At 59.5% G+C, this 27,235-nt stretch overlaps 1 protein-coding gene across 5 annotated transcripts in view; it reads right to left on the reverse strand.

The window, feature by feature from the left end:
- Positions 1–27,004, reverse strand: part of RAP1GAP2 (RAP1 GTPase activating protein 2) — a 51,197-nt gene extending 24,193 nt beyond the window's left edge. For 2 of the 5 annotated variants that reach the window (XM_086624787.1, XM_086624790.1), the window contains exon 1: positions 26,975–27,004. In XM_086624787.1, the coding sequence (XP_086480913.1) occupies positions 26,975–26,997 (23 nt within the window). In that variant the 5' untranslated portion in view covers positions 26,998–27,004. Of the gene's footprint in view, positions 1–8,205; positions 8,313–20,839; positions 20,982–26,974 lie in introns of those variants that run through there. The other 3 variants (XM_086624789.1, XM_086624786.1, XM_086624788.1) reach the window with 3 other exon arrangements.
- Positions 27,005–27,235: the final 231 nt, after the last annotated feature.

Consider the following 27,235-nt stretch of genomic DNA (forward strand, 5'->3'; position numbering starts at 1 on the left):
AGCAGGGACACAGCGGGGAGGCAGTGCGGATGCAGCGGGGACACAATGCAGATGCAGCAGGGACACAACGCGGATGCAGCGGGGACGCTGTGGACACTGCAGGCAAGTTTTCTACAAGACCGTTGGTGCAACTGGGAGTGCAAAACCCCCCCGTTGCCTGCGTGAGCAAAGGAGCGGCTCTTGGGCTGCGTCTCTGCCAACGAAAGGCTGAACTGGAGCTGGAGAAGGGCTCCGGCTCCTCCTGCCTCTACGTGCAGCTGCTCTCACTGATAGACTTCTGTTCCTGATCAAACTTGACTCCATCTCTCGAAACACACGTATGTGCACACATGTGCCGACAGATAAGCCACTCGGAAGCCCTCCGCACGCCGCGGGTTGCAGGCAGACGCTGCAGCCTCCCGCCCGGCCGCAGCCCCACGCTGCAGGATCCCGTCCTGCCCTTCGCCGTGCCGCGGCCCAGACCAGGGATTTGGCATCTCTCCCTGTCGCTGCAGGACTGGCTACATGGCCCAGCAGTGGAGAGCAGCCAGAGCCGGCAGTGCCTGGGAGCCCGTGTCTCCACAGCCGGAACGATTGGATTTGGCTGGGGGGGGCGGCCAGCTGTCAGCCTGTGCTGCGAACATATTGCACGTACGGAGACGGGAAGCGGGGAGCTGCAGCGCCCGCCACCGAGGGAAGGCAGGGACCAACGGGACACAGATCGATAGTTCTCATTAGTCAACGACCAAGGAATAAGAATTAATGGACGCCAGTTGTAGGCACAGGAACATCGGCTGGACATCGGGAGAAATTCAGGGCTGGAGCTCAAGCCCATAAATCTGTCCTGGAGGCACAGGACCAGCCCAGGCGCAGCCCGGGGGATCGGCATGGCACGGAGCACGACAACACACCGCTGTGCCAGGCAGCACCGCAGCCGAGACTGGCCGCCGGCACGCAGGGACCCGGCTCACAGACCCTGGGACCCAGCAGGTCAAATCCTCTGTACTCCTAATTGCTGATGGCACTTCTCGGAGCCAGGGGCAGCGCAGGCGTGGGGGCAGCGGGGCTGTGCCGTCACAATTTATTTCCCCTGGGCTAATACAATCGTGCCGGGCTCCTCCCGAGGCGGGGGCAGCCACGGGCAGGAGGAAGGTGGATGTTCTGGCCTCTGGGCTGCAATGCAACGGAGCGGGAGGAGCGGAGCGTAAAGCTGCCCCGCAGCTGCGAGGAGCGAAGGCAAAGGGGGACCAGCAGCACCTGTCCCTGTCCCCATCGCAGCCGCAGGGCACCAAGGGCTGCGGCAGCACCGCGCTGTGCCAGCAACGCAACCGCAGCCGGAGTCACTGGGGGAAACACCCAGCAGTTTGTGTCCAAACATGAACCCAGACCAAGGACTGACATTTCACATTACATTAAATCAATATATATCTTTTTTTCTTTCCATTTTTAAAATCGGAGCCGGTCAAACTTGCCTTACATCATTACCTCTCATTCAAGCTCTTAACATCTTCCATTTTCTCAATGCGAGAAATTAATTAAAATGACGTGGGACTGTGTCTGGGCAGCAGCAGACCTCGTGTCCTGCCCGCCCCTACTGCTTATCGAGCTCCTTCCCTTTCCTTGCTCCACAAACTCACCGTGACTCCATTGCTGAAAAAACGCCGAGGATGACAGATTTGTACTGCTTGCTGTCTGACTTTCTAGGGCACTAAAGCACAGCCTGATCCGGAGCAAACCACTCATCCTCCGCTCTCCTCGCTTTGAACCCCGAGCTCTGCCTGATTGCACTAATCTGCACAGGGGCCTCAAAGGCATAAAACGTATCAGACTTTGCAAAGATTAAAGTTACGGGGATGCACACAAATAATTTGATTTGATCTGGGATTTGTAACAGGTTGCCATAGCATCATATTCTAAGTATTATAAAATCACTCACACAACTTAACAACGTGTTCCTCTGTCACATGCTGATTGCTGCTTTGGGGCCAAACTGCTGGAACCACTCCTGCAATTCCGGCGAGAGCAAAACAAACCCATTCAGCAGCCATCGCTCGCAATTAGCCTCCGTGCACTGGAGACATGTTACGTTAAACTGCGGCCACTGACTCGGATGATTCAGTCTGCCGTCAGCCGCGGGGTCAAGGGCCAGCAGCCTAATTCCCAAACAGATTACCCTCACGGGATGGTAAATGAATCATGAGGAAGATTAGCACGTCTTCATCCACGCACCGGTGCACTCGTGCGGAGCAGCAGCCCCCGGGGATCTCCCCTGAAGACACCGGCAGAGCTGGCGGGTGCCATGGCAGCCCCACGCCATGACCCGCTCCGCGGCTGGCACCAGGGCTACGAGTCTCCATGGAGCCCAAACCACAGCCAAGGTCCCAGGCGTTGGTGCTATGGCATTGGTGCCGTGGTGCCTGGCTCCCCCTGAGAAGCAGCCCCAGGACGTTCAGCCCCTCCAGGGTTTCCCTGCGAAGCCGGAGAGTGGCCAGCCAGGGATGCCGGTGGCCCACAGCATGCAAGCATCCCTGTGCGCTGGGCAGCAACACAGCCTCCCTCGCTCCGCAGGGGCCAGGACCCCCCTGCAGCACAGCCTCCAGCGCTCTGCATCCGCCTTCCCAAAATGCTGGAGGCTCTTCCTGCACCCTGCACCAGGATGGTGCAGCACAAGAAGAAAACACAACTCCTGTCTGGGCAGCCAACTGCAGACACGAGGCGAGAAGTGATTAGCAAGTGGTGAGAGGACGGGGTGGGGAACGGGTGCAGGAATGGTGTGATGAGCTTCAGCCTGGCCTTGGCACGGCTGCAATAAAGGGCCTCTGCCATCGCCCCCCACTCACCTCTCCCGGGCACCACGGGAGCCGCGCAGCTCCGGGATCGATAACGTAACCAAAGGTTGCGGCGCTGCGCTCGCTCCCCAGCAGCAGCACCCAGGGCCCGGCAGGCAGCCGGGTGCTTTGCCCAGCCCCCACACCCCCGAGCCCACCCTGGCCACGGCCGGGCATCAGCGCATGGGATGGGCGAGAGCATCCCCCGGAGCCACACGGCTGGACACCAGTCTTCCCGGAAGGCGACGCAGGCATCGTTTCTGTAATTGTATTTCTTTGTTTTTCTCATTAAGCAAATTAAGAGAGAAGGCAAAGAAAGAATTAGAATCCTACATACTTAGTAAATCTAATTAAGGAAATACCTTAATGCAGTTACGCAGGCCCAACCGCAGGGCTTCCTAACGGAGACCGTGAGATCCGCCCCGCTGCCCCGGCACAGGTCCCCTGTTCCCCCCGGGGCCGTGGCTGCAGCCGTGGGGCTGTGCCGGGGGGACCCCGCCACCGCCAGCCCCCACCGGCACGGCACAGCCTGTGTGGCTGGGGCTGCTCCACCTGCTGCTCCCAAACGGGGAGGAAATGGGGATTTTCTCCCCATTTTGAGTGCGTGGGCACAGGGTTTGTAACGCTGGTGAGTTCCCAACGCAGGGAGGGCAGGGGAAGTCTTTCTCTTGTCTTTGGAGCACTCCAGTCACACCCCAAATGCGCCTACAAATTCATATCCTGAATTTGGTAAACTCTGCTGACATTCTGGAATTGCGATTAACATGTCCTGTTCGGTGCAGAGCCAGGGCTGCCGGGACCCCCGAGCCCCCGCAGCCGGACCCCTGCTCCGGGCACGCGCTTCCCTCCCGCTTTCCCAGTCCAAAGCCTAATGCAAAACTTCTAATGCATCCCACCTTCCTGCTTTGTTCGTTCCATTTACCAGACAGGCTCTAAACTGACACGGTACGTTCATACAAGTTACGCGTGGGAAGGGGAGATGTCAACATATCATCTGCCACGGCAAAGCGTCTCGCACCCAGCGGTTTGCTCTACCTTTTGTTACGCTGCGCGCATCAAACACGGAGCGCCGCAGGTTACGTTTATGCCTACGCTTAATTCTGCAGGCGAAACCTGCCCTAAGGAGGTGCAAAAGTCTTGCAGCAACAAGTTCAGCCTGTCTAGATGCTGTACCCTTGAGAAGGACGGCAAAGATTATCCTGTAAATTAACAGCCTCTATTTTTAGAGCCATCATTTTTTTGTCCTTGATGGGCATCACCTTGCCAGCTGCTCCCTTTTTAGTTTATTTAATAGTCAATGCCCAGTGTCTGAAGTTCTCACAGAGGACCGTGCTTCTGTATTGCTTTTCACCCTCACGGCGCCCGGGTTAACCTCTGTGCCGGGGTGGGCGGCGGGAGCGGTGCCACCCTGCACGGCTGCTGCAGCTCATGGCATGTGCCTGGGACGGAGCCTCTGACACCCAGTGCCCAGGACACCGGTGAGCGCCTGCTGACACCCCGGGCACAGCGGCAGCCAGCAGCCCTCAGCAGCTGCTCTTACGTTGAAAAAAAACAACCCAAAAATATTTCTGGGTTTTTTTTTTTGCAACAGCAACAAGGGCACCGCGCTGAGATTTTACACCTGGAAATCTGCAGTGAGCGCCTGAACGAGGCACCTCACCCTGACTTTGAACAGCTCCATCCAATCCTGGGCGCTCCAGGCAGGCAGGATCTCGCTGCATCATCACTCATCCCGGAGAGGACGTCTGCAGAGGACACGGGCTGCTGCAGGGCTCCCACTGCTCAGAGAGCACCGGGGCTCCGCAGCCACCCCAGAGCCAGGTCCCATCCCGTGCACCCAGCACCGCGGGGCTGCCGCGGCTCCGGGGCTCAAACCGGCGGAGGGCAGAGCCCCGTCGTGGAACATCTGCCCTGAGAAACGAGTCACCTTGTTACGTCCGGGGCTCAGGCGGGTCCTACCCTGGAGCGTTACCTTCTTGCCTTGCAACCTGAGAGTCAGCAAAGAAAAAGCGCAGCATTTTCTGGTCTACATTTCTTGCAATAAATCAGGTGTTTGCAAAATTGCCAGCCTGCATGTGTGTGCACGCACAGCCTGCCCGACTGCACAGCTCCCGCAAGCGGGACCCAAAGCCCTGCTCGGAGCAAGGTGACATTTAACTGCCACTGAGTTTGGCTTTAATTACTCCTCTGTACCGAGAATATTGTTGAGAACAGTTCGGAGCGTCCTGCGCTCCTGCGGGCAGTGCCGCCTGCGCTGGTTTGTGTGCCACTGCTGCCTGCACCTCTACAAACACTGGGTCCTTTCCAACTGGCCAAGAACTTCCCACTCGGTCTGCCTAGGAAAGTAAGGCTCGATATGCAAATAACGGTGGAAAGAGATTTTTATCATTTCCAAATGCTGTTGTCGGATCTGACTTGCAGGAGCAGAAAGCGGTGATTTCCCGCAGCGTGGGGGTAAACCAGCCAAGGCGCTCACGGGCCTTTTAAAACCAGAAGGCTCGTCTGATCCAGTTCCTGACAAACAGGAGCCAGCGAGCCTTGGGCAGCCGCTTCTGAGCTGATTCAATAATTTGCAAATTACAGAGAACAGCTCCCAGAACCAGCGTCTCCAGGCACAGGCAGAACCGACGCCGAAGGGACTGTCCCCAACTGGGCATCGGCGCCGGGGACCGTAGGTGGAGCGGGAGGGGAGAGGCCCAAAACATGTGGGATGCTGCTCCCTCCGGTGAACGTCCCCCTGAACAAACAGGGACGAAAACCGACTTCAGCCGTACAAAGATTTCACCCGAGGGCTCCAGGAGACGGACTACCCATGAGCAGCCCTCGCTGAACTAAACCGTAACTAACAGCAGCGATAAAAGACCTTCGCCTTATTCCCAGCTGCCTACACCGTCACTGCAACCGACAAGCGCACGAGGGGTGCACCCACACCGAGGCACCCACCCCCCGGCTTTACCCCATGAGAGGACGGCCACCATAGCATCACCTGGTTCGCACATAGGACATTCAGGAAAAGCAATTTAGGTAAAAATATCCAGTTCCAAATCCTCGGTTTCTAGAGCGGGACCGAAGCCAGAAGGAGCCCCCAGCCCATGGCAGCAGCAGCCTCCCAGGCCCCAGCTGCTGGTGCCCGTTGCTGGTGCCCCTGCCCCGTTCGAGCATGCAGGACAGGCCCGGGCAGGCTGACCACGGGCGGCGGGAGCAAGGCAAGCATCACCCCAGCTCTGCGAGGGGGGCTCGGTGAAGTCGCTTTGTTGTGCTGCACTTCGCTGGGTTGCTAACAAGAAAGGGACATGGGCCACCAGGGACTCCGCAGCTGCCACCGATCCTGCCAGCCTTGCATATGGCTCATGGAAAGCAAAATTCAATTGCAAACGCAGAACAAAGAGCGAATGTAGGAGGAAAAAAGCAAATAGGAGCAGGTGGAGGAACAGAGTCCCTTTTGACGATGCCGCTAGCAGTCCCTTCCTTTTCCTGCAGATTATGTCACTTTGATGGCCCTGGCAGCTTGCATAAGGCGAAGCAGCCACCGTAAAGCACTGCTTGAATTCTCGCAATTGCTCCCATGAAGGCTCCTCGGTCCACAGCAGACAGCAAAAAACCTCCTCAGGGTCTTGTTCTCCCCTTGAGGTGTCTGTGTGACTGTCGCTGTCCTCAGCAAACCCTGCAGCAAGAACGACACTGAGAGGGTTTGTGCTCAACATGATGGTGGGGAAAAAATAAAAACCAAACCCCAGACACACATCACCGGCCAGATTTCTGTGAGAGTTCAGAGCCAGAATTTTTCTCAGCCCTTAAGTGTCGTGCTGAGCTCATTCATAGAAATCTGGTACCTCGGGGACAGACAGCTCTTTGGGAAACGTCTTGCTCGGTGTGACTGGCAGAGCACTCTTCGTTCCCTGCCGTGCTTTCAGGCGAATGCAGGATGGGCAATGAGTTTCAGCAGGGATGATGTTCGGAAGAGCACTGGGGCCCCCGCCAGCGGCACAGACCTCCCCAGCACTCGGACACTCCCTACACACAGCACATGGAAGCGGGAGAAGAGGCTCTGGACCACGGAACACTGAGGGAGCGTGGAGGCCCCAGCCCAAAACTTGCTGGCCTGTAGCTGGAGTCCATGGCCCATGGGCAGAGCTACAGCAGGGATGGGCCTGGGCTAAACAAGCCAAAGCCCAAGGGGAAACAGTGGCAACAGGAATGGCCAAGGCCCCTGGGGCACCTCAACGCAGCCCCCATCCCCACGTCCCAGCCAGGGCAGGGGCAGGCAAGGGCCACGGCCGTGGCATGGCTCAGCTCAGGTGAGCATCCATCCTTGCTCATTCAGGACCATCACGACCTGTGGGTTGGTTTTTGCCAACTGTTCGGCTTTGATGATCCACCTAAAACACCAGCAAAGGTGAAGAAAATATCCCAAAACAACAGCAACACATGAACTACATGTGAAGGTCACCAGTAAGTCATAAAAGCATCACTAAAATCCTGCTCTCGAGGGCGCCTGTTGTCCAAGGCAAAGCACCTGCAGCGGCATCACCGAAACATGGGGCACGGACCCCATGGCCCAACACCTGGGGGTTGGGGGAAGAGCTAAAGCTTCATCCCCAGTGGTCATAACTCTGATTTTTCAGGCTCACAGACTGGGGGATGAGGGGATACTTTACAATAAAGATTCCAAATAATCAATCTTCATTTGTACGATATTGGTAAAAAAATCACAAATTAACCCCCCAAAAAAACCCCAAACCAAAACCCCTCAATCCACAGCAGCGCCCACATCGCTCCCAGCCCGCACCAGAGGCATGCACACCGCCCAGGTCTGGGGGCTTATTTCTTACTATTTTTAACAACAAAGTTGCCGGAGCGGCACAGTCCGGGAAGCGAGAGAACCCCCTGACCGCGGCCGCGCCGCGCAGATGGGAGCAGGGAAAATCCTGGAGGCAAACAGCAGCTCCCGGGGACGCGGAGCGGCGGACACCGGCTGACACCGCACCGCGAACGGGCGATTTCCTCCGAACCCGAAGTTGAGCAGAAAGTACAACCGCGGCTCAGGCAGCGAAAGATGAAACCGGCCGCCAGCTGTTCCCCGCGAAGGCGCAAAGCTGCCGAGCGGGGTTACCGCCGCTCCGCGAACGCGGCGATCCCGGAGGGAGGACGCTCCTTCCCGGCCTCCCGCAGCGGGAGAACCGGCTGTCGGGGCGGCCCCGGCGCGGGGAGGCGGCGGCGCGGCCCCTGCGCGCACACCCGCCCGGCGAGCGGGTCGCGGTTCTCCCCGCGCCCCTCGCCCGGCTCCCGCCCGCCCGCCAGATCCCTCCCGCCGCCGCGCCCAGAGCCCCCTCCGCCCCGGCGCAGCCCCAGCCCCGCTCCGCCCGTACCGGGAGCGCACCGGCAGCAAACTCGTCACCTTTTCTCCTTGCTCTGCCGGCGGGACCGGTGCAGGAGCCCGATGAGCACCACGGCCGCGCGGATGCCCGCCCGCCGCGAGTGCATCCTGCCGCCCGCCCGGGACATCGCCGCTGCCGGCGCCGCCGACCGCGCTCCGGCCCTCGCCGCGGCACCCGCGGGGGCGGCGGCGCGTCCGCGCCCGCGCCCGCGTCCGCGCCGCCCCGCGCGCTCCCCGCCGCCGCCGCCGCCGCGCGGGGCTGCGCGGGGCCGCTCTCCGCGGAGCCGGGAGCGCGATGTGCGCGGGCCGGGCGGCGCTCCGAGCCCCGCGGGGAGCGGTGCGGCAGCGGCGGCCGCTCTCCCTTCTCCCGCGTCCCCCCGGGGCTGCCGCCCCCCGCCCGGTGCCCGCGCTCCGCCGGGCCGTCAGGCGAGCACGGAGCTCCTGCTCCGCGGCGGAGCTCCAGGGTCAGCACTGACGCTGCGCTGCCCCAAGCGCGGAATCCGTGAGGTTGGAAAGGACCTTCAGGATGAGCAAGCCCGACCGTTACCCCGACGCTGCCGGCCCTCACTAAAGCGCGTCCCCCAGTGCCACAGCCACGTGTCTCTTAAATTCCGCCAGGGATGGTGACTGCCCGAGGTTCTCATGAAAACTGCCTGGGCCGTCACCCGTACGCCGGGTTCTTTAATGGGCTGAAGTCACAGCACAGCCCCTTTAAAATCTGAACAGAAGGAAGGATTTTCTTCCTGCCTTACAAATGTTTTCTTCTGCCTTTTCCCGACTGTTGCAAATTGTTCCCCGTACGGGATGGCTCTGAGCTGGGCCAAGCCAGGTGCCCGCCGCGCTTCTGCCAGGGATGAACATCCCTCTCCGCTGCAGAGCTGCACGGAGCCAGGTCTGGGAGCAGCGCGACAGCACGAGCCCTTCACCTTGCCTCTTACACAGGGGAGCTTGTTCCAGGAAATATATATAATTTTTCTATTAAGCAAACTGTAAATGATCTCCTTCACAACCTCAGCACCTTTTCCTGGAAGTCTTTGTTGCCATGGTGATAGAACACCCGGGTCTCTCTGCTGTCCCCCCCACCTCCCATCTCACCTTCCTCCTCTGCGAGTTTAATTTTCACAGGAATTAGGCACAGGCCTAGCTACAGCATTTGGAGCATGTTCCCAGTTAGAGGGATGAAAACGCAGTCGGTGCTGTAGGCATCTCTAAGCACATGCAGGTGAAACTCCAGCCCTCCACAGGACTGAAACATCAGCATCTGCCCAAAACCCACCGGTGCTCCGCATCTTCGCAGCCAGCCTCAGGGAAATCGAAATAATCCTACCGCATCGCCTGGTTGAGCCCATGGAAGTGTTCCCCCGGCTGTGCTTTAACCAGCCTGGCCTTAGAGCAGGGAGAGCACAATGTCCCGCTCGCAGCGGGGTGCAGTACCCCGGGGCGGCTGTTTGGCAAATTGTCACAGCCGACAGGTCAGGGCTTTTGGGGGGACCCTGCTGCAAATGGGCAGCCTCCCAGGGGGCACGTGCAGGCTGCAGGGCTGGCCACAGCCACCCCACCACCAGCATCCCACCTAACTGGGACCCCCTGCAGCAGCTCCTGGGGAAAGCTGGGGAGAATGGCCCTCCATTCCTCACCCACCGGGGAGGCTACCACGCACGGTGCTGCAGCCCGGGCGTCCCCACGGGCCATGGAGCATGAGCTGCCTGGAAACCCTCACAGCCAGGGCAGTCAATCATTAACAGTGCGTGGGGCTCTCCTGGCAAAGTCCACAATAAATGTGTTCGCTCTGCAGCAAAACAGCTCGCACAGGCCACAGACCACATCTGGCACGGGGCAGCCGCCCCTGCTGCCTCCTCCTGTGTGCCATCCCCCTGGTGCCACCCCACCCGCCTGCCACACTTAAGGTGATCAACACAGAAAAGGCCAGAGCTCAGGTTATCAAAATGTTTCCGCACAATCTCTAATCGGATGTATTCTTTAAATTCACCAAAACCCCACCATCACTGTAATCTCCTTACGCATTCCACTGTAAGTCAGATAAAAACGCGTGCTGTGCTCTTTCTGCCAACACGCCGCATTAATTCATCCCAGAAGAACCTGCGGGCAGTTCAGCCGCCGCTGCACCGTTCGCATTCACCTACCCAGCACACGTGTGGCTCGTCAAAGAGTCGAGATCCAAACTTGAAGCCAAGATCAGTATTTTCATATTTCAACAGATTTCCCCGGGTCCCTGGGTGGCCGAAGCAGCAGCAGGTCTCTCCAGCAGCTGCGTGTCGAGGTTCCCACTTCCCCAGGAAGGAAAAGCCCAACCCATTCCCAAAACACCCTGAAAAGCGTTTCTGCCTCCTCGGTACGACACCGGATGATGCCAAACTGCGTGAGGTGGGTGAGAGAACACGAGTGGGTAAGCGGAAAGAATTGTGTTAAACCTGACAGCAACCTTCCTCCTCAGTGACAGGGAAGTGTTTAACTTGCACTGCAAAGCCTTTTAATAAAGTTTTTGTTGGACCAACAAATCTCTTTGTTCTTGCAGAACATTCCTGGCTGCTCCTTTCAAGCAGAAATCATCAGTCAAATTTCTCAGGCATAGCAAAAAAAAAAAAAATAGAAAAGAAAAGAAATTAGAACCCATTTCCAATGCCAAATTACACCAATTCTCCAGCACCTCATTAGCTTCCAGTTAATGGAGGGGGAGGGGTTTTAATTTTAGACCTTTTACCTCTCGCATTAAACAGGCAGCTTCGAATTTCATTGACTCTCTCTCTCTGGAGACACCTTCCACTGTCTGTCTTTCCCTTTTCCAGACAAGTTAAGTATTAATCTCCTCTTGTTTTATGCTGAAGTGGTTTTGTATTGATTTTTAAAGATGTTCAATTCTCTCATATTTGGAAATAGAGAATCACTTTAGGCCGACACACTCAGCCGTATTTGCTTCTCCACCCAAATACTGCAAACCAGCCTGCGCTGTAATCAATTTCTTCTGGATTTCATTGCGGCTAATTTGTAATTTACAGGACGAGGGCAAGCTATGGTGAGAGGCTGGCAGGGTGGGAGCTTGGTACACGGGTTGCAGCCGTGCCATGCCATGCCATGCCATGCCATGCCATGGACCTACCTCCTCTCTGGCACAGAGAAAGGGCCGGAGGGAAACGCTGGAGCCGCTTTTGCCTCCCCCACCCAGCACAAACAAGCTCCCATCTGGTGATGGCAACACCTTCTGAGGAGCCCGTGGGTTTTCCTCAGAGGTCTGGGTACTCAGCCACAGGGCACAGAGGTGAAGAGGCACCAGGGACCTCCTGCTCCCGAGGACGCTGCTCATGGCTGTGGTGGGTCCCTGTACTTCTGTTGTGCTGACAAACGGCTCCAGGACAGGCCAGGGCAGGGTGCCAGGGACACCTGCAAACAGCCCTTGCCCCTGCCTGCCCTCCCCAGCACCCGCTGCTCTGCCCTCGCATGCCCAGTGGGTCCCCCCACCCAGGGCCAGCACACCGTGCACACAGCCAAGGCAGCAGCAGGAGCAGGGCGGGCACGGCGGGCTGTGCGGTGTCGTGAGCTGTGGACATGGTGAGCTGCACCGCGCGGGCATGGCGCTGGGGCACTCCGACCCGGGAGCAGAGCCAGGTCTCCTTGGCTCCCGCAGCACATCAGCTGGGGCATGTGTCCCCAGCTCCACCTTCACTCTCTCCAAGAGAGGATCCCATCAAACTGGTCCCGGCAAGAGGCAAGGAAGTCGGCCCGTGTCCTTGTTGGCACCTCCGCAGAGCACCTCCCCAGCCCCGCGCCTCGGCCCCGGCTCCAGCCATCCACGAAAGCCCCCAGCTGCTGTTGGCACAGATGTGCTGAAGGACGTCTCCTAAGACAGAAATCCGCAGCTTGAGAGGCTTAGACTGGAAGTCGGGAAAACTGAGGAGGTTGGGCCGGTGCTGGGAGAGGTCCTGGAGGGGCAGCCAGCCCCCATCCATGGAGGTTTCCCCGGTGGCAGCAGCCCACTCTGCGACGGAGCCTGGGCCAGAGGCTGCGGAGATCCCGCTCTCTCCCCAGCCCGCGTTTCCGGGCTCCTCTGAATCTCTGTCCTCCCTCTTTTCGGGATTCAGTGTTATCTCTGCAGTGACTAAATAATCTGAGTTAAGCAGCTGCCCCCGTTTCATGAAGAAATAAACATCTCCTTAAAAATGCCCTGATGTTTTTGCTTCAGAGAAAAGAGCTTTGCAGGTAACCAGGAACCAGGTCCCGAGGGGCTGGAGGGAGCTCACGGCAGGTCAGGGCAATTACACACCGTGATTAATAAATCACCTGGGCGGCTGGCTCATTTATGCAAAGCCTGGCATTTTCTTCTGGACGCCTGCTAGGAAAGAAGGATCTGAAAATACCAGATTGTGACAAGATCAAGCCTTCATCCCTGATATTACTAAATCTCCCACAAATAAATGACACTACTAATATTATTAAGAAGCCATATACTTATGGAATAACTTTGGCTGTTGTGTTATCGCGGCAGTGAGGTTAAATCACCCACGGGTGAGCGGCACATCATCCTTTCCAAGCTGCCACGGGGGCATTTCCACCCGCGAAGGCCCCCGGGCTGCATCGCTCACACTGAGCCGGGCACAGCCGAGCCCGGCTCCGGTGACTCAGAGCTTCTCCGGCCAGAGCTGCGGCACTGCCTCGTCAGACGGTGCAGGATAAGTCCCCGGTGCCCTCTGCGCCTCCCTGTGCACGAGATATTTCTGGTTGCGTCGCTCATGAGGGACAGAGCCATAAATACACAAGCTATGCCAGGCATTTGCCACAGCCGGGCTGGAGGCACAGCCAGCCCGTCCCACCAGTGCCATGGCTGAGCCGCAGCGGCCGACGGGGCACTGAGAGCTCTGCCCAGGGACCCTTCCCCACCACCCCCCGGACTCGCCTGGAGACACCTGCGTGTGTGTCCCCCCACGGAGCGGGACATGGCTGGGTGCGGGCACCTGCACTGCCCGGGGGGGAGGGCTGGGATGGGGAGCAGCTGCACCAGGGACCAGGAGCCAGACAGGAACAAAAGGAGCTGAAGCAGAACGGACTGAAAGACAAAAATAGTAACCAGTTCTCTGCAACGGAGCAGTCACGTTCCGATTTCCCTGGCATAGGAAGAAGAGGATTTGGGAGCTTGCAAACTCGAGAGAAAGCGATTACAGCGTTTCAAACGGTGCTGCAGGGGGAGGATAAGAGTGCATCCAGTTTTAAGAGAAGCATCACAAGAAACAGAGCTTTAGATTACGTTACATCCAGCCCTAAGTAATCTGATTAGAGATTTATTTCATGGCTGCAGTTAGAAAGACGTAGAGGAAATGCCAAGAAAGCACGAAGCCGCTTCTCCGTGCCGGCAGCAGAGACAGAACACGGTGAGTTTTATCTCCCTCTAAACGGCGCGAGACGAGCATGATACGCCAGCAGCAACCTCAGCACCTCGTCAGTTCGAGCGACCGCAGCGGGACTGACGCGTGCCAAGGCGCGGAGCAGACCCCTCTCTCCTGGCTGCCGCCCTGGCACAGCGGGCAAGGCTTCCCCACCGCGCTGCCATGCCCAGATCCGGGCAGCTCCCCGCGCCCCGGTGCCATGGCTGCTGCACAGAAGTATGGGATCGATGTGCAAAAAGAAATTTCTCTGCGTAGCTTGACTGGAGGCCAACACAACGGGCGCGTCCCCTGCCCAGAGCCCATCCCCGTCGCAAACGCTCACAAGCCCCAAACCAACCAGGGGCTCAGCGGCCCCAGAGCCCCTTTTGGCTGCACCCCCTGCACAAGCCGCCGTTTCCCCAGAGATGGGGCAGGGCTTTCGCCGCGTCTCCTGACGTCCCCCCGCCAGGTTTGCACAGCGACAGGGTGAGGCGAACGGGCAGCGGTACTGCCAGCACCTCCCAGCACCCCGGCGCAGGCATCGGTACTGAAAAAAGGGAATTTAAAGAATGGCACTGCACCCCCCAGCCCCGGCTGGCAGCGGGGGTCCCCACGCCACGGGGTGGGCTCAGGCTTTACACAGGCTGCTGGCCCGTGCTCAGCAGCCTGCCTGTCCCGTCCCACCAGTGTGCAAACCAGCACCACGAATGAGCCCTGCCCGTCCCTGCTGACCCCCAAACCCCACAGAAATGGGTCAGCAGAGCCCCTGCAAACCTCAGCCGGCGGCGGGCTGGCTGCAGCGGCTGCAGCAGCAGCTCCTTGGCCATGAACAGCAGGTTCCCACACTGGCAGACCCCCAGACTTGCAGACATACCCCCCAGTGCCCCACAGAGCAGAGCTAAGAAGCAATTTAAGCTTCGGCAAGAGGCAAGAAATGCCATTCAGTTACACCCTGGGGGTGCAAACACCCCTTTCTGAGAAGTGAGAGGCTCAGCCCCTCTGGAACCCCCCTTCGCTCTGATTCTGCTCCACGGAGACGGGCAGGACAAGTCGCCCCCAGCACACACCACCCAACGCAATCAGTTGTTTGCTGCTGCTTGCAAACGGATCCCAGTCCTCGCAGGTGGTGCAGCCTTTTCTGTGTGACCGGAGCAGATGCCCGGGAGCAAAGGACGGTGCCGGCAGCACCTCCTCGCCGCGCGCCCTGCACCGTCCCTGCTCGGGCTGGGCAGTCTCTCGAGCGCCACAATGGGACAGTTAATCGCTGCAGAGCGCGCGGACGATGCCAACACCACGTCACTGCTGCTACGCTCACGGTGTTAATCAGATTGTAAAATACACCTGAAACAGGCTGTTGTTTGTTAGAGCACACAACTGGGATAATAAGAACTGGTGGAAAGCTCAGGATCAGGTGTGGAGGTACCAGGACAGGGCCTGAGCCGGCACAGAGCAGGCTGGATGGCAGAGGGGGTTTGCCACGACACCCAGCCGGGCACTGCAGCGCAGTCGCCCTTCGACGCTGCTGTACGTCGCGACAGCACACGAAGTACAAACTCCGTATTAGCACAGGGATAAAAAACGAATTTGTATTACCACGTTGCAATTAAACTTTGTGCGCAAAAGGCTGAACGTGGGTGTCACAGTATGGATATCTGTACCCCAGCAAGGTGACCCGTACCGGACCACCAGTGACGGTACTGCCAGGCCACAGGACCCGCCAGTCGTGCGATCCACACGATATCCCTTCTCTTCCCTTCCGCTGAGCGGCCGAGAGAAGGAGGCAGCAAATATTTGCCAGCTGAGTCGGCTGGCGGGAGGTCAAACGAACAGCTATTTGCTCAGGCGCAGGAGCTGCTGGGATTTGCACCGCGGAGCGCGGGTCCTGCCTGCGTCCGCTCTGCCAGCGCCAGCCGGCACCGCAGCCCCCCTCCCACTGTGTCCCCCACGCGCCCCTTGGCGCCCTGCAACCAGCACCCGCTGGCACCGGGGCTGGGGACCCACTCGCCACTAGCAGCCACGCTCGTTCAGTGCCAGGTCCTTCTCATCTTCCCTGACCAGCCTTCGAAATCGCAGCCTTTTAATGAGATGAGCTGCAAATTACCACTCGCTCATTCCCTCTGGCGGCCCCGCTCCCCGCAGCGAGCGGGCAGGGCCGGACCGTGCGACAGGCACCGCGGGCGCGCACTGGGAAAGCCAGCCTGAACCCGAGCCCTCGGCACCCCGGCTCCCAGGGATGCACCGGTCCCCCCTCCCGGTGCCCAGGGCAGCAAAGCCTAACGAGAAGTGCCCCCCAGCCCCCTCCCATGGGATCAGCCCTGCTTAGGATGAGGCATCCCTCAAGGGGCACGTTCCGCCTTTCCGGGGGCTCAGCAATAACACGCAGCTGGCACTGCCGCCAGAGGAGCTGCAGCGCCCATGGCAGCAAGGGCTCATCCAGCCCAGGAAGATCACCAAAACCATAACCATGACTGGCAAAGGGAACCTTGCCAGCAGAGCGAGGCCACCAACCGAGGGCAAAGCTCCTCAGCCAGGGCTGCAGCAGCCACGCTCGCTGGGTCAGACTCTGGGTCGGACGGGAATGCTCAGCTCTCTCGTCTGTGTTCGGGATGAAACCATCTCTGACAGCCCAGGGGCTCGGACAGCTGCATCAGCTTTGTGCGAGAAGATCTACAGATACCTTCTGTCTGCACATCTACGCATATCTACCTACATGTGTCTATACGTCTATCTATAGGTTCTCATGGTTTTATTTTTGGAACCATTCCTCCTTCCGCAGCCTCCAGAGAGACACAGTTTTGATAAGAAGCTCTTAGAGAGCACTTGCCCATCACAGGCATCCCAGGACTTCAGAACAAGAGTCACGTTTCAGTGCTGCACCCACCCTTCGGCGCCGGCGTGCGGAGCAGAGCAGCGCTGGCCCTGGCTCCTCGGCGCGTCGTGGGGCCGACGAGCACCACGATAACCCAAAGCCCCTCTGCGACAGGACAAGGGCGCGCGGGGGGGGTGACGCTGCTGAGGCTGGGCAGTGAACAGGGCAGGGGCAGAGGGCGGGCGGGCGTCACGCGCGGCCACAGGCGGGCAGGGAGCCCCGGGGCTCGGGGGCAGCACTAGCCCCTGCCCGCTCTGCTGCCTCGAGTGACCGTGTCATTTCTGCTGGTTAAACACAGTACATGGCAGTCGTGCCCATGACAGCAGCATGACTATATGGAAATTGTATTCTTGATAATTTGGGGGATTTTTCCCTGTGAACGCAGGCTTTCTGAAGAGACGAGTTCCAAGATTTCAGCATTCAATTAAATTAGATGAAATCAGCAGAGGAAATAAGTCTTTACAGCATGAGCAGACCCTTTGAATTTCACCAGCAAATCAGTGAATTAAATGTCATCATTTATCATTAACATCACTAATGAAGCCAGACTCAGGGTGCACAGCAAGCTAACATCAGCCACGTGCCCAACCCTTCCAGCACCCCCAGCACCCTCCTTGGCCCTCCATCCTTCCCCAGCTCCCCATGCAGGACAAAGACCATCCCTGAAGCCGTTATTCCAACCAGCTGCCATCAGCATCCAGCCGGGAAGCTCAGGATTAGGCTCAAACTTTAACCTCAACCAAGTGATGCTCCTTCCCAAGGGAAGTGGGAGCAGGGAAGGGACTCCAGACAGAGGGTGCAGGGTGGGCTCGGCAGAGGCTCCAGCTTTCTCAGGCATGGTTCGCTGGAGCCCAGCACTTTGGGGAGAGCTGCCCTCTGCCCTGCGCGGGCTCTTCCCAGCCACAGGCAGGGGAACGCTGGCAGAGGCGTGGGGCCGCTGGCACTGCTCCTCCTGCAGCAACCGGCGATGCCAACCAGCATCCCTGGGCCCAGCCGCTGCAGAATGCCACCGCTCCAGCCCCATCCCTGTGAGAGCCACATTAAACATCCCAAAGCATCTGTCGATGGGGTCGGAGGCAGCACCATCCTGCCAGTCCCGCACCGCACAGCCAAAACGCCAGGCACGAGAGTCACGGGATCACAGCAATTAAAACCGAACCAGCGCAGGGTTCTGCTTAATTTGTGTCTGAACAGCCACGGCAGCCCCTGGCACTGGCGAGCACACCAGCACCGCACCGCGTCCGGCGCAGGTGGGCTGCAGCCGCGGCCGGCACTCGCTGGGAGCCGGTCCTTGCCTGGGCAGAGCGAGCGGAGGAGCTGGTGGCCACAAACATGGATCCTCATGGCAACGCTGAATATTCAGCCGGCTCCGGAGGCGCTGCTCCGGGGAAGCGCTCATCGCGTTACGTAAAAGACGAGCCCCAGCCAAGCAGAGTCGCACTGGGCCTCTGTAATCCCCCCTGGCAGGGCAGCGGCACCGCGGTCACTCCCTCCCCTGAGCACCCCACAGCTGCTGCGCAGCCCCCCCGGCCCGAGGAAAGCGTTAATTAATCTAAGGTGTGATGGGGAGATGGCAGCCTGCAAGGACGAGAGCCTGGCACTGCCACGGGCGGCCACGGGAGCCCTGGAAAAATCTCGTGCTGTCTCTGGGTGTTGATTTCCCTCAGTGCTGGGGTGTTCCGGTGACGGGGAGGGATCACAGCTGCCCCTGCACAAATCCACGCTGCCATGAGCTCCCACAGCCCTGGAGCAGTGCCAGCCCACGGCACCGCAGACAGGTGCCGCGTAGGGAGAAACACCTTCTGCCTGCAGAAACCCCGGGGAGCTCAGGGCCTGTCCTGCTGTGCTCACCGGTGCTGAACCGCGAGGGGTGGGCACCGGTGCGTGCCGGAATGCGTGACGGTGCCACCAAGGGCAGCAGCCAGACCCGTCGCTCCCTGGCTCTCAGCAGTCCCCCCAGGACATGCCGCCGTCTCGATTATCCGTCTCCTTCAGACACCTTGTTTGATGTGAGAGCGTTAAAAGACATATAATTTGTGGTGCTAAACCACAGGTATTATCTCAGTGACACATCCGTACAACAGGGAACGCGCTGAAGTCCGTCACACTCACAAATGGGTTTCTGTTGCTCTACGGCTCTTTCCTTCCCTCTTGCTCCACACCAAAGACACCAACTGACGTGGCGGTTAGCTGGAAACCTGCCATCTTCCTCCTTAAATCACCTCACGGTGCCCAACCTCAGCAGCGATTGGGAACAAGAGACCTGGATTGAGCGTGCTGGGGTTTGGGAACTGAAGGGTACAGTGCCCGTGGGCGGGAGCGCTCGCTGGCAGTCGGTACCCGCAGGTGAGGGAGGCTGGACAGAGGGGCACCGGCTCCGCACCGGCTCCATGCACACAATGCCTGGACCGCTGCAGGGTCTCCGACGGTCGCGTGTCCTGCCCAGGAGGAGACGTGCCTGCAGCAGCATGGCAGTGCCCTGGCCAAAGCACCATCTCTTGTACGTACAGCCAGCAGCCGCTGCGACTGCGTCCAGCCGCAGCAGTCATGGGCAACGGCACCAACGCAACCGAAAGGAAAACTCTCCCCACCCACGTGGGCTGCAGAGAGCCCATGGGGGGACGGAGATGGCATCTCAGCTGAAAGGACACGATTTACGTGTCCCATTTCTCAGTCTTTGCCTGAGCACCGGCACTCTCAGGGAGAGGACATGGACCCCTGGTCTGATCCTGTACTTCTCACCATCCCGATCCCATTCTCCTGCCTGTCAGCACAACGCCCTGTCCTTGAGCTCGACGTGCGAGCGAAGGCGAATCGCCCAGCCAACAGCTGCACCGGGGTTTGGAGCTCCAATGAAAACCTGACGGAAACCCTGCCCCGCTCCCGAGCACCCGGTGCAGCCGGGACGGCTGGTTACTGGCCCCTCGTCACCCAGCAACGTAATCCCTGTGGTCTCAGGGAACAGAACGTCGAGCTCTGCGCTCCAAATCGGAGAGGATTAACACCCAAGTGCTTGTAGGAGGCAGGAGCTGTCGCAGTCCCCGGTGTGACACCAGGTACATTTGAGAGGAACGAGACAGGTCGGTGTGGGAAGGGAGTGACCTTTGAGTCTTCCCAGAGACTTTGCACCGCAGCTCTGACCTATTCAAGTGCCTGTCGAGCCTCTCCACGACTCCCGGGGCGGGTCTGAGATGAGCCAGGCGGTTCCAACGGGTGTCGGAAGTCGTGAGGTTCTCGGATACCGCACGGGTCCAACGCCGACGCGGGTGTTTGTCACCAAGCGCAAAAACAGCATCGTGAGCCCCACTGGGATTGAACACCGGAGACAGAGAGGGCTGTTTCCAGACAAGGACCACGGCCCTGCTGGCACCATCCGGCACCGAACCTTCCCATGGCACAGAAGCACTGCCAAGCAGCTCCTGGGCACCAGGCGCAGCGTCAGCGGCCACCCATCCCCACCATGGCACGGGGCTCGCCAGCGCCGGTCGCCATCAGGAGGCCGGGCCCCCGCCAACTGGAAGGAAAAGCGACAGCCAGCGGGAGCGGTGCAGTAATTAACAAAATTATCCTCAGGAACAAACCACAGGTTTGGCGCAGTGCCGGCGCTCCCTGCCCTGCTCCAGGCTCCGCGGCTCCACAGAGCCAGGCCTGCTGGCGCTCCCTGAATCGCACCCAAATCCCATGGCGAGGGAGGCCGGCGGGCAGAACCCCCCCGGACCCGCAGCACTCAGCCCCTGCCCTGGGTGAGCACACGGCAGCCCCCGCTGTGCCCCTCGGCTCCCGCGGACAGCCCCGTCCTCCGGCACACCCCGGTATCTGGGAGCGTGCACCGCGGGCAGATGGTGTCCCCCCCCCTCCAGCCACTGAGGCGCCCTCCCCTCCTCCCAATATTTGCTTTCAGAAGCTGCTGTTCTCCCGAGCAGCCGCCTGCCATTGTCTGCAAACAGCTCCTGTTTTGACAGGCTGTAAATACGGGAGGAGGAAGGAGCGACATAAACCAGCGCGGTTTATTAGTTCGGAAACAGAGCTAAAAATAGACCCACGTGGGGTTGCTATGTCCTCTGGGCAGATGTAACTGTGCATAATCTGGCTTTAAATATGTGAAGGCTGCTTTGACAGCAACAACAACATTTTAACATATGGGACCGGGCAGCACACGCGAGCGGAACGCGCCGCTGCGCCACCTCCAACGTCGCCGGGAAGCGGCGTTTGCATCGCCGGGTGCCAGCCCACTGCCTCTGCTCTATAGCCAGGCTTTCTGCAGTAAGAAGCCCCCAAACAAACCCAAATATCCACAGCAAGCCAATGAGAGGAGAGCGCCCAGCCACGTCCCAAAGGAAGTCTCCCAGGCAGGAGCATCAGTGGAGCTGTGCCAGTACCCCCCTCGAAACCTTCTATGGATAGGGCTCACCAGATCAAACGGCTGACACAGCCCAACTCCTCCGAGCTGACAGCACCTTCCTCCTCCTGGGGAAGCTTCCTCCGTCCCAGGCGGGCTTTGAAACGTGCTGCAAGGATGCTGCACAGGCACGGGGCTGGGTGTCTCCAGGGGCGGCCGGGGTGATAACCGCCCTTCCACGAAGACGGAAGCGCTCCCGCCTGCTCGCTGGAGATAGCGGGGAGACGTTGGGACTGCTAGATTTTGTAAATCCCCCGCCAGCCCTGGGGCTGGCCGAGGCAGGACTGGCTGTGCCCCTGGTGCCGCTCACCTCCTGGGGCAAGCACCGCTCCCTGCCGTGCTCCACTCCCTGCCGCTCCCCAGCCACCCATCCTCTGGCCACCGTCTCCATCGTATCCCTGTTCGTCACCTCCTGACCACAGCCGTACCACCCACGGGAGGGTGTTTTGCAACACAACACGCAATGAGCGGCCGCACAACGTGGCTCACGGGGGACCTTTGGTCCAGCACCCACCCTGGCACTGCTGGGAGCTGATGAGCAAAGACCGACCCCTTCGGCTCATCCTTCTCCCACGTGGGACGGTGAGGACACGGGGGGCACTGGTGTCCACCAAGCTGTGCCTCTGTTGGACCAAACCTCAGCAAAGCTCCTCAGACCCCTCTTGATTTCTCTTCTTAAGATTATTCGGCGCCTCAGCAAACAGAGCAGCTCCTGTGCCCACTGAAAGTCGTTTCTGTCCATAAAGAAAACAGGGTATCACTAAGGCTCCCACCTCGTAGGTCGTTTTTGCCCTCTAGAAAACAGATGTGATTTTTGAGGGTGGTTCTGCATTTGGACGTGGTGTCAGTGGGATGCTGTGCTGTGTGAGCTCTGCCAGCCACTGACCCCAGCCCAGCAAATCACCCTGGCACAGCCGCAACGTCCCATCCCTGGTGCTGCATCAGCCCTCCCCAGGGAGAACCTCTTTCCCTTCAGCCCCAAGCGTGCCCAAGGGCACGGGGCAGAGCCAGACCCCACCTGCCTTGGCATACGCCCCGCCTGTGCTTATCTACAGTCACAACAGCGAGATACCAGAAAACCATCACTAAACCAAAACGAACCCCCAAACCCATTTCTGTGCTGACTAAGGACATCGGGTGTGACCCCGCAGCATCGCCTACAGCGGCCGTGCCCAGCCCACGGGCAGAAGGGCAGTGCTGCCCACCAGCAGCACCTGCTCACAGCCCTGGCAGCAGCAAAGGGTGTTTGGGGACCGTGGGGGTGCCTCTGTGTCCCCGGGCCACCCCCGGGCAGGGCAGGGCTGAGCCCCGGCACAGCACCCATGCGGGACGGGACAGTTCCTATCTCAGCCCGTCAGCCGGCCCTGCCGCGAGGGCAAAGCCCAGATTTCACAGAAGTGGCCGGGGCTGGGACGGGCCGTTCCTGAGGTGGTGGGACCCACTCTGCCCAGCTCTGCCCAATGAAGGCTCCAGCACTTCGGCCAAGCTCCAGCCGGGGCTCGCTGAGCAGCCCTGCACCCACCCACCTGCCCAGCCCAGGCACTGCTGCCTGGCACCACCACCCACAGCAGCCCCACTGGGCTGTGGCACCGTGCTCCCCTGCTCCACCCACAGGCCACCGGACCCTGAGCTGGCAGCAAGGCATGGCTGGCAGGCTGGCTTCTGTGCATAAAAAGCAAACAGTGGCAGCAGCGAGAGCTGGTGACCCCCTCCAGCCCCGGACGCGCTGCCTTCCTTTCACCCCGGCTCTGCTGGGTGCACGCTCCCCCGCTCACGTTACCGACCCCCACCTGCCGCCGACACGAGGGCTGGTTCTGCCCAGGACGTCGTGTCCGGCCACGTGCCCCCGAGCTGCCACAGCCCTGCCTGCCCGCGTGCAACACGCGCCTCTGGGAGAGGAGGCAGAGCAGTGGCTTTGCTGGGGAATGTTTGTTTCACGTTACGTGGAACGTTTGTTCCCCGAGGCAAAGCGGGTTTACACCGTCAGTGTGAAGGGACTGCACCGTGCCAGGGGGCGATCGGCCTCCTCGCCCCTCGCTGCCGCAGGAACACGGGGAAAAGCCTGCGGGAACCCACCCCGCACCTGCGAGGGGACGGCTGGTTCAGGACCCATCACGGACTGTTTAAGTTGTCAGCAAAACTTCCCCAAAAAATCAGGGTGAGATTAGAGCCGGGTCTGAGAAAGTTGGCATAGGAAAAGCTCGGGAGCATTTGCTGTGACTGGATGAGCCACACACACATCAATAAAAATTAACACAACTGACAACAGCAACATGGGGAAGGGAGAGGCGTCGCTGCGGGGTGAGAAGAGCATCCGAGCCGGCGGGACGATGCGTGGTGTCACACAACCTCCGCCTGGGTGCCCAACTAATGCCCGGCCACACTCAGAGCCATTGGGAGGCTCTGCCCAGCACTCGCGGGGTGCCCGGACCGGCCCCTGCCTTGCTGTGCCCCTCCGGCCCCAGCGCTGATTTTGGCCAGGACACCCTCCACACGCCGGCCCCGTGCGCTCGGTTCCTCTCTCGCATTCCCGCACCGCAGCCGAGACCGCGGTCCCCGCACGCGGCTGGGCGGGGGTCGCACTCGGCAGCCCCGCAGAGACGCCGTGCCCCATCTAATCGACTGGGTCGCCCGCTCGCCCCCTGCTCGCTGCGGACGGCTGCTTTGCCGTCGTTTTGCCAGCGTTTTCTGTGCGGCGGAAGGCACGTTCTGCCACAGCAGAGCGTGGCTGCAGAGGTGCGTGTGCATGGAACTGCCCGTTTGGAAAGGTGGCAATAGAGCCAAAGGAATTCACTCAGGCACCAGCTGCTCTCCAGACCTTGTCCTCACAAGACCTAAGCGCAAACCTCCACGATTACTGCAACAGTCAGTGCAGCTACTGCCAAGAAGCTAAATCATTCCCACGTCTTCCCATTAACTCAGCTCTGGCCCATCAAATATTAAAGAGCCTTAAGCCTGGACACAGCTCGTTTTACGAAGGTCAAGTAAATCTTTCATCTCTTCTCTTCCCACCTTTTTCTTCCACCACTGTTCCCATCGTCAGATGAGCATCACATGCTCTTTCATGTGAATTTTAGCTGTACCCACACTGACTGTCTGTAATTGGTGTACAAGGCTCCTCAGTCCCACGGAGACACGATTATTTCATTGCTGCTTTTGCTTTATAAGGCTAAAGCAAGAGGTGACTCTCTGCCTGAAGGAGGGACCTGATTTTTATTGATTTTTTTTAATTTTAAATAACTCAATGGTTTCTCAGAACACCCTCCTGATGATACCAAAGAGAAAATAACCAGAGCGCAGAGAGCTGAGCAGCCACCAGCAGGCACAGGGCTGGCTCACCTCCTGCAGGGGACATCGCCCACCATCCCGCTCCAGCGGCTGCTGGCACCCCCGGCCCCTCGCCCAGCACCTGAGCCCCCCACAGCTCCTGCTGCCACCCCGGGGACATGCACCCCAAAACCACTGAGCAGAGTATCTCCAACCCTCCCCCAGACTTTCCATCCCCCACACACTGGCTCTGGGCGCGTGCCCGAGCTCTCCGGAGCAGAACCTCAGCTCTCCTGCCTCACAACAGCCATTTTTGGGAGCCAGGGACAGCCGCTGCCAGCTGCACACTTAAACCCAAAGCGGTGCAACCGGGTGGACAAGGTCCTCACCGGAGAGCGGATGCTTTCGGGCTCTTCCACCTTGGCAGATGGGCACGGGCACAGCTCCCAGCAGTAGAGCCAGACCCAGCCTCACCAGAGCTCCCTGGGCACTGCGGAGGCCGAGCAGCAAAGGTGGCCGCCCAGGGACGCTGGGTCCTCTGCAGTGCCTTCCCCGCCCCGCGCGGCCCCGGTACCTGCTCGTGCTGCCCGTCGCAGCAGGGGCCCAGCCGAGCCCCCAGCTGCCATGCCAGGGCTCCCCATCATCGCCTCTCCTTGATGCTCTCGCTCTGCAATGTCTACTCCTTCTCCCATTCGGAGTCCCCCAGACATATTCATGGTTACCATGGGAACCAATGACACCCAAACTAAAGGAGAAAAAGAAGAGACAGACAGAGGCAGAACCACTTTGATGCCCTAGTGCCACCTGCACGTGCCAGTTTGTTATGAGGAAGAGGAGCCTGCAGGCAGGGGAGCGCCCTCCCGCTGCCACACTTGGCTTCACCAAGTGCCAGCCTTGCTGCCCCGGGCCAGGGGGCTCCACACCCCCCTGGGGGCTGGGGGGCGGCTCCGGTGGGGGCTCCAGCAGCCCCCAGCCCCGTCGGGACCCCTCCGCAGCCGAGAGCTCGGGGCCACACTTGGCACCATGCACTGCCCCTGCCCTTCCAGGTCTCTGCCAGCCAACGTTGGCGTGTGCAGCACGCACGAGGCTTGGGAAGGGCTCCCCAGCTCCCGGAAAGCAGCTCGCCTTTTCGTTAACAAGTTATCCAGTCAAAGAAGATTGCCCACGCCTGCTGTCTTAGCCAGAAGGCTGCAGCAATAATAAGAGGGCGGTAGAAAACCAAAACTATTTTCTCAATTTTTTTTTTAAATTTATTTTAGAAGCTTTTACAAATATCTAATGTGGCTCTGGCTGAGCCCCAACTACAGAACCATTTAATGCAGCAATCTGTCCACAAACCAGAAGCGTTATGAAGCCATGGAAAGCATTAGCTGCAAATAGTGGAGATAAAACAACCCCAGTGGATGCTCATCCAACGCCCTGAGCAAAGCCCCTCCTGTGGCAGGGACAGGAGGGAGGAGGGGAGAGGGAAACGTGGCCCCAGACCCTCACCCCTGCCTGAGCAGGAGTGTGGCAGCATGCCTCGGCACTGGCAGCACGCTCTGAGCGTGGCACTAACTGCCTGGCGTGGGGGCAGGGGAGGTGAAATGGTATTTCTGCAGCAGCACGGCTACACGGGCCCCGGAACAGAACCAGGGCACAGCACACGGCAGCACAAGGAGCACTTGAATCCTTCCCAGCTCCACAGGAGAGGCAAGTCTACCGAGACTCCTCTCCGCTCCCAAAAGCGGTAAACATTGATTTAAACTTCTCATTAGTTCAGCAGAAACCTGAGCAACGAGCTCGGCAGCAGCGTTTCTGCTGCGCTATTTACCACGGGCATTTGCAGGCTCCCCCAGGGCTCTCCGTACACTTTGCCATTAATGAATAATTTGCACAATGATTACGGAGGGAAGCCACGCGAGCCGTTACCCATACGTGTTACCCGGAGCTCAAGGGGGGCTCAGCCAGAATATTTCTGTATTAGCACACGGTTACGCTGACAGCGCCGGAGCCACGCGTGTGCTCACAATGGAAAACCCCCAATTCGGGGAGCTTATCCGGGAAACGGGGCTGTGCCGCAGTGGGAGGGAAGGGATCGGTTCCCCTGGACACGCAGCCGGCAGGACAAGGCCCGGTGGGAACGGGAGGCAGGTCCCAGACTGCCGCGAGCTGCCGTTCCCAGCCGTTTCTCACGTGCCCTTCCCTCCCAGCTGATGACATTTTCCAGCAGGGATGGTGATCCCGCACGTCTCGCTCCATTACAGAGCAGGATGCAGCCCTGCAGCCAGCCAGGAGCCACCCAGCCCACGCCACCCGCTTTCAGCAAGTCCGTGGCAAACCCAAGATGGACCCACCAAGCAACACCACCAGCTCATGGACACTCCTGCGCCCCAAGAGCATCTTTGCCCCTTCCCGCAGCACAGCAGCAGGAGCTGGGTAACAAGCACAGGTACCCACTATCCCACTGATACCCACCCCCTCTCCAGACTGCAAGATCCAAAAACAAAATAAAAAAAACCCAGACTCCCCTGGATTTACAGCCAGAAGCTCGGTGGCAGCCCGTCCTGCCGACTCCCACCCCATCCCTCCCCAGGCAGAGCTGGTGCCCCATGAACTGCCCCGTGCGTGCCTGAACCCACCGATCACACAGCGATTGTGTCGCTGTGTGTTATCACGACGCAGTTCCCGCATCACCTGGGAGCTGACAGGAGCAGCTGCGCGACAGGCACACACATCTCCGGGAAGGGGCGGACACGGCTGCTCTGCCACTGCCCGGAGCGGGGACCGGGCACACAGCCCAGCGAACGGGAGAGCATCCTCCGCGCACAGAGCCATCGCTCAGCCCCGTGCACCGCACCGGGAAACCGCTCTACACGAGAGAAGAGTGCGGGTACTCACTTGATCTTCAGGCTGGCGAGCATCGTCTTGTCGATCCTGGGGAGAAAACAGAGGAGCATGTTACTGCGGGCGCAGGGGCATGGGGCTCTCCCCCGTCCCAACTTGGGTATCGGGGGCTGCTGGCAAACCCGGCCCCAGCAGCTCCTTCGGGGTGCCGTCGTTCTGGCTGACACAATGGTCACCACAGAAAGACTTGATGAGAAAACAGAATCGACCAAAATTTAACTCAAAGTGAAGCCTGGCGGCAAGTAAAACAAAGTC

Source organism: Tauraco erythrolophus, chromosome 21 (genome assembly GCF_009769465.1).
Source record: "Tauraco erythrolophus isolate bTauEry1 chromosome 21, bTauEry1.pri, whole genome shotgun sequence".
Classification (NCBI taxonomy): domain Eukaryota; kingdom Metazoa; phylum Chordata; class Aves; order Musophagiformes; family Musophagidae; genus Tauraco; species Tauraco erythrolophus.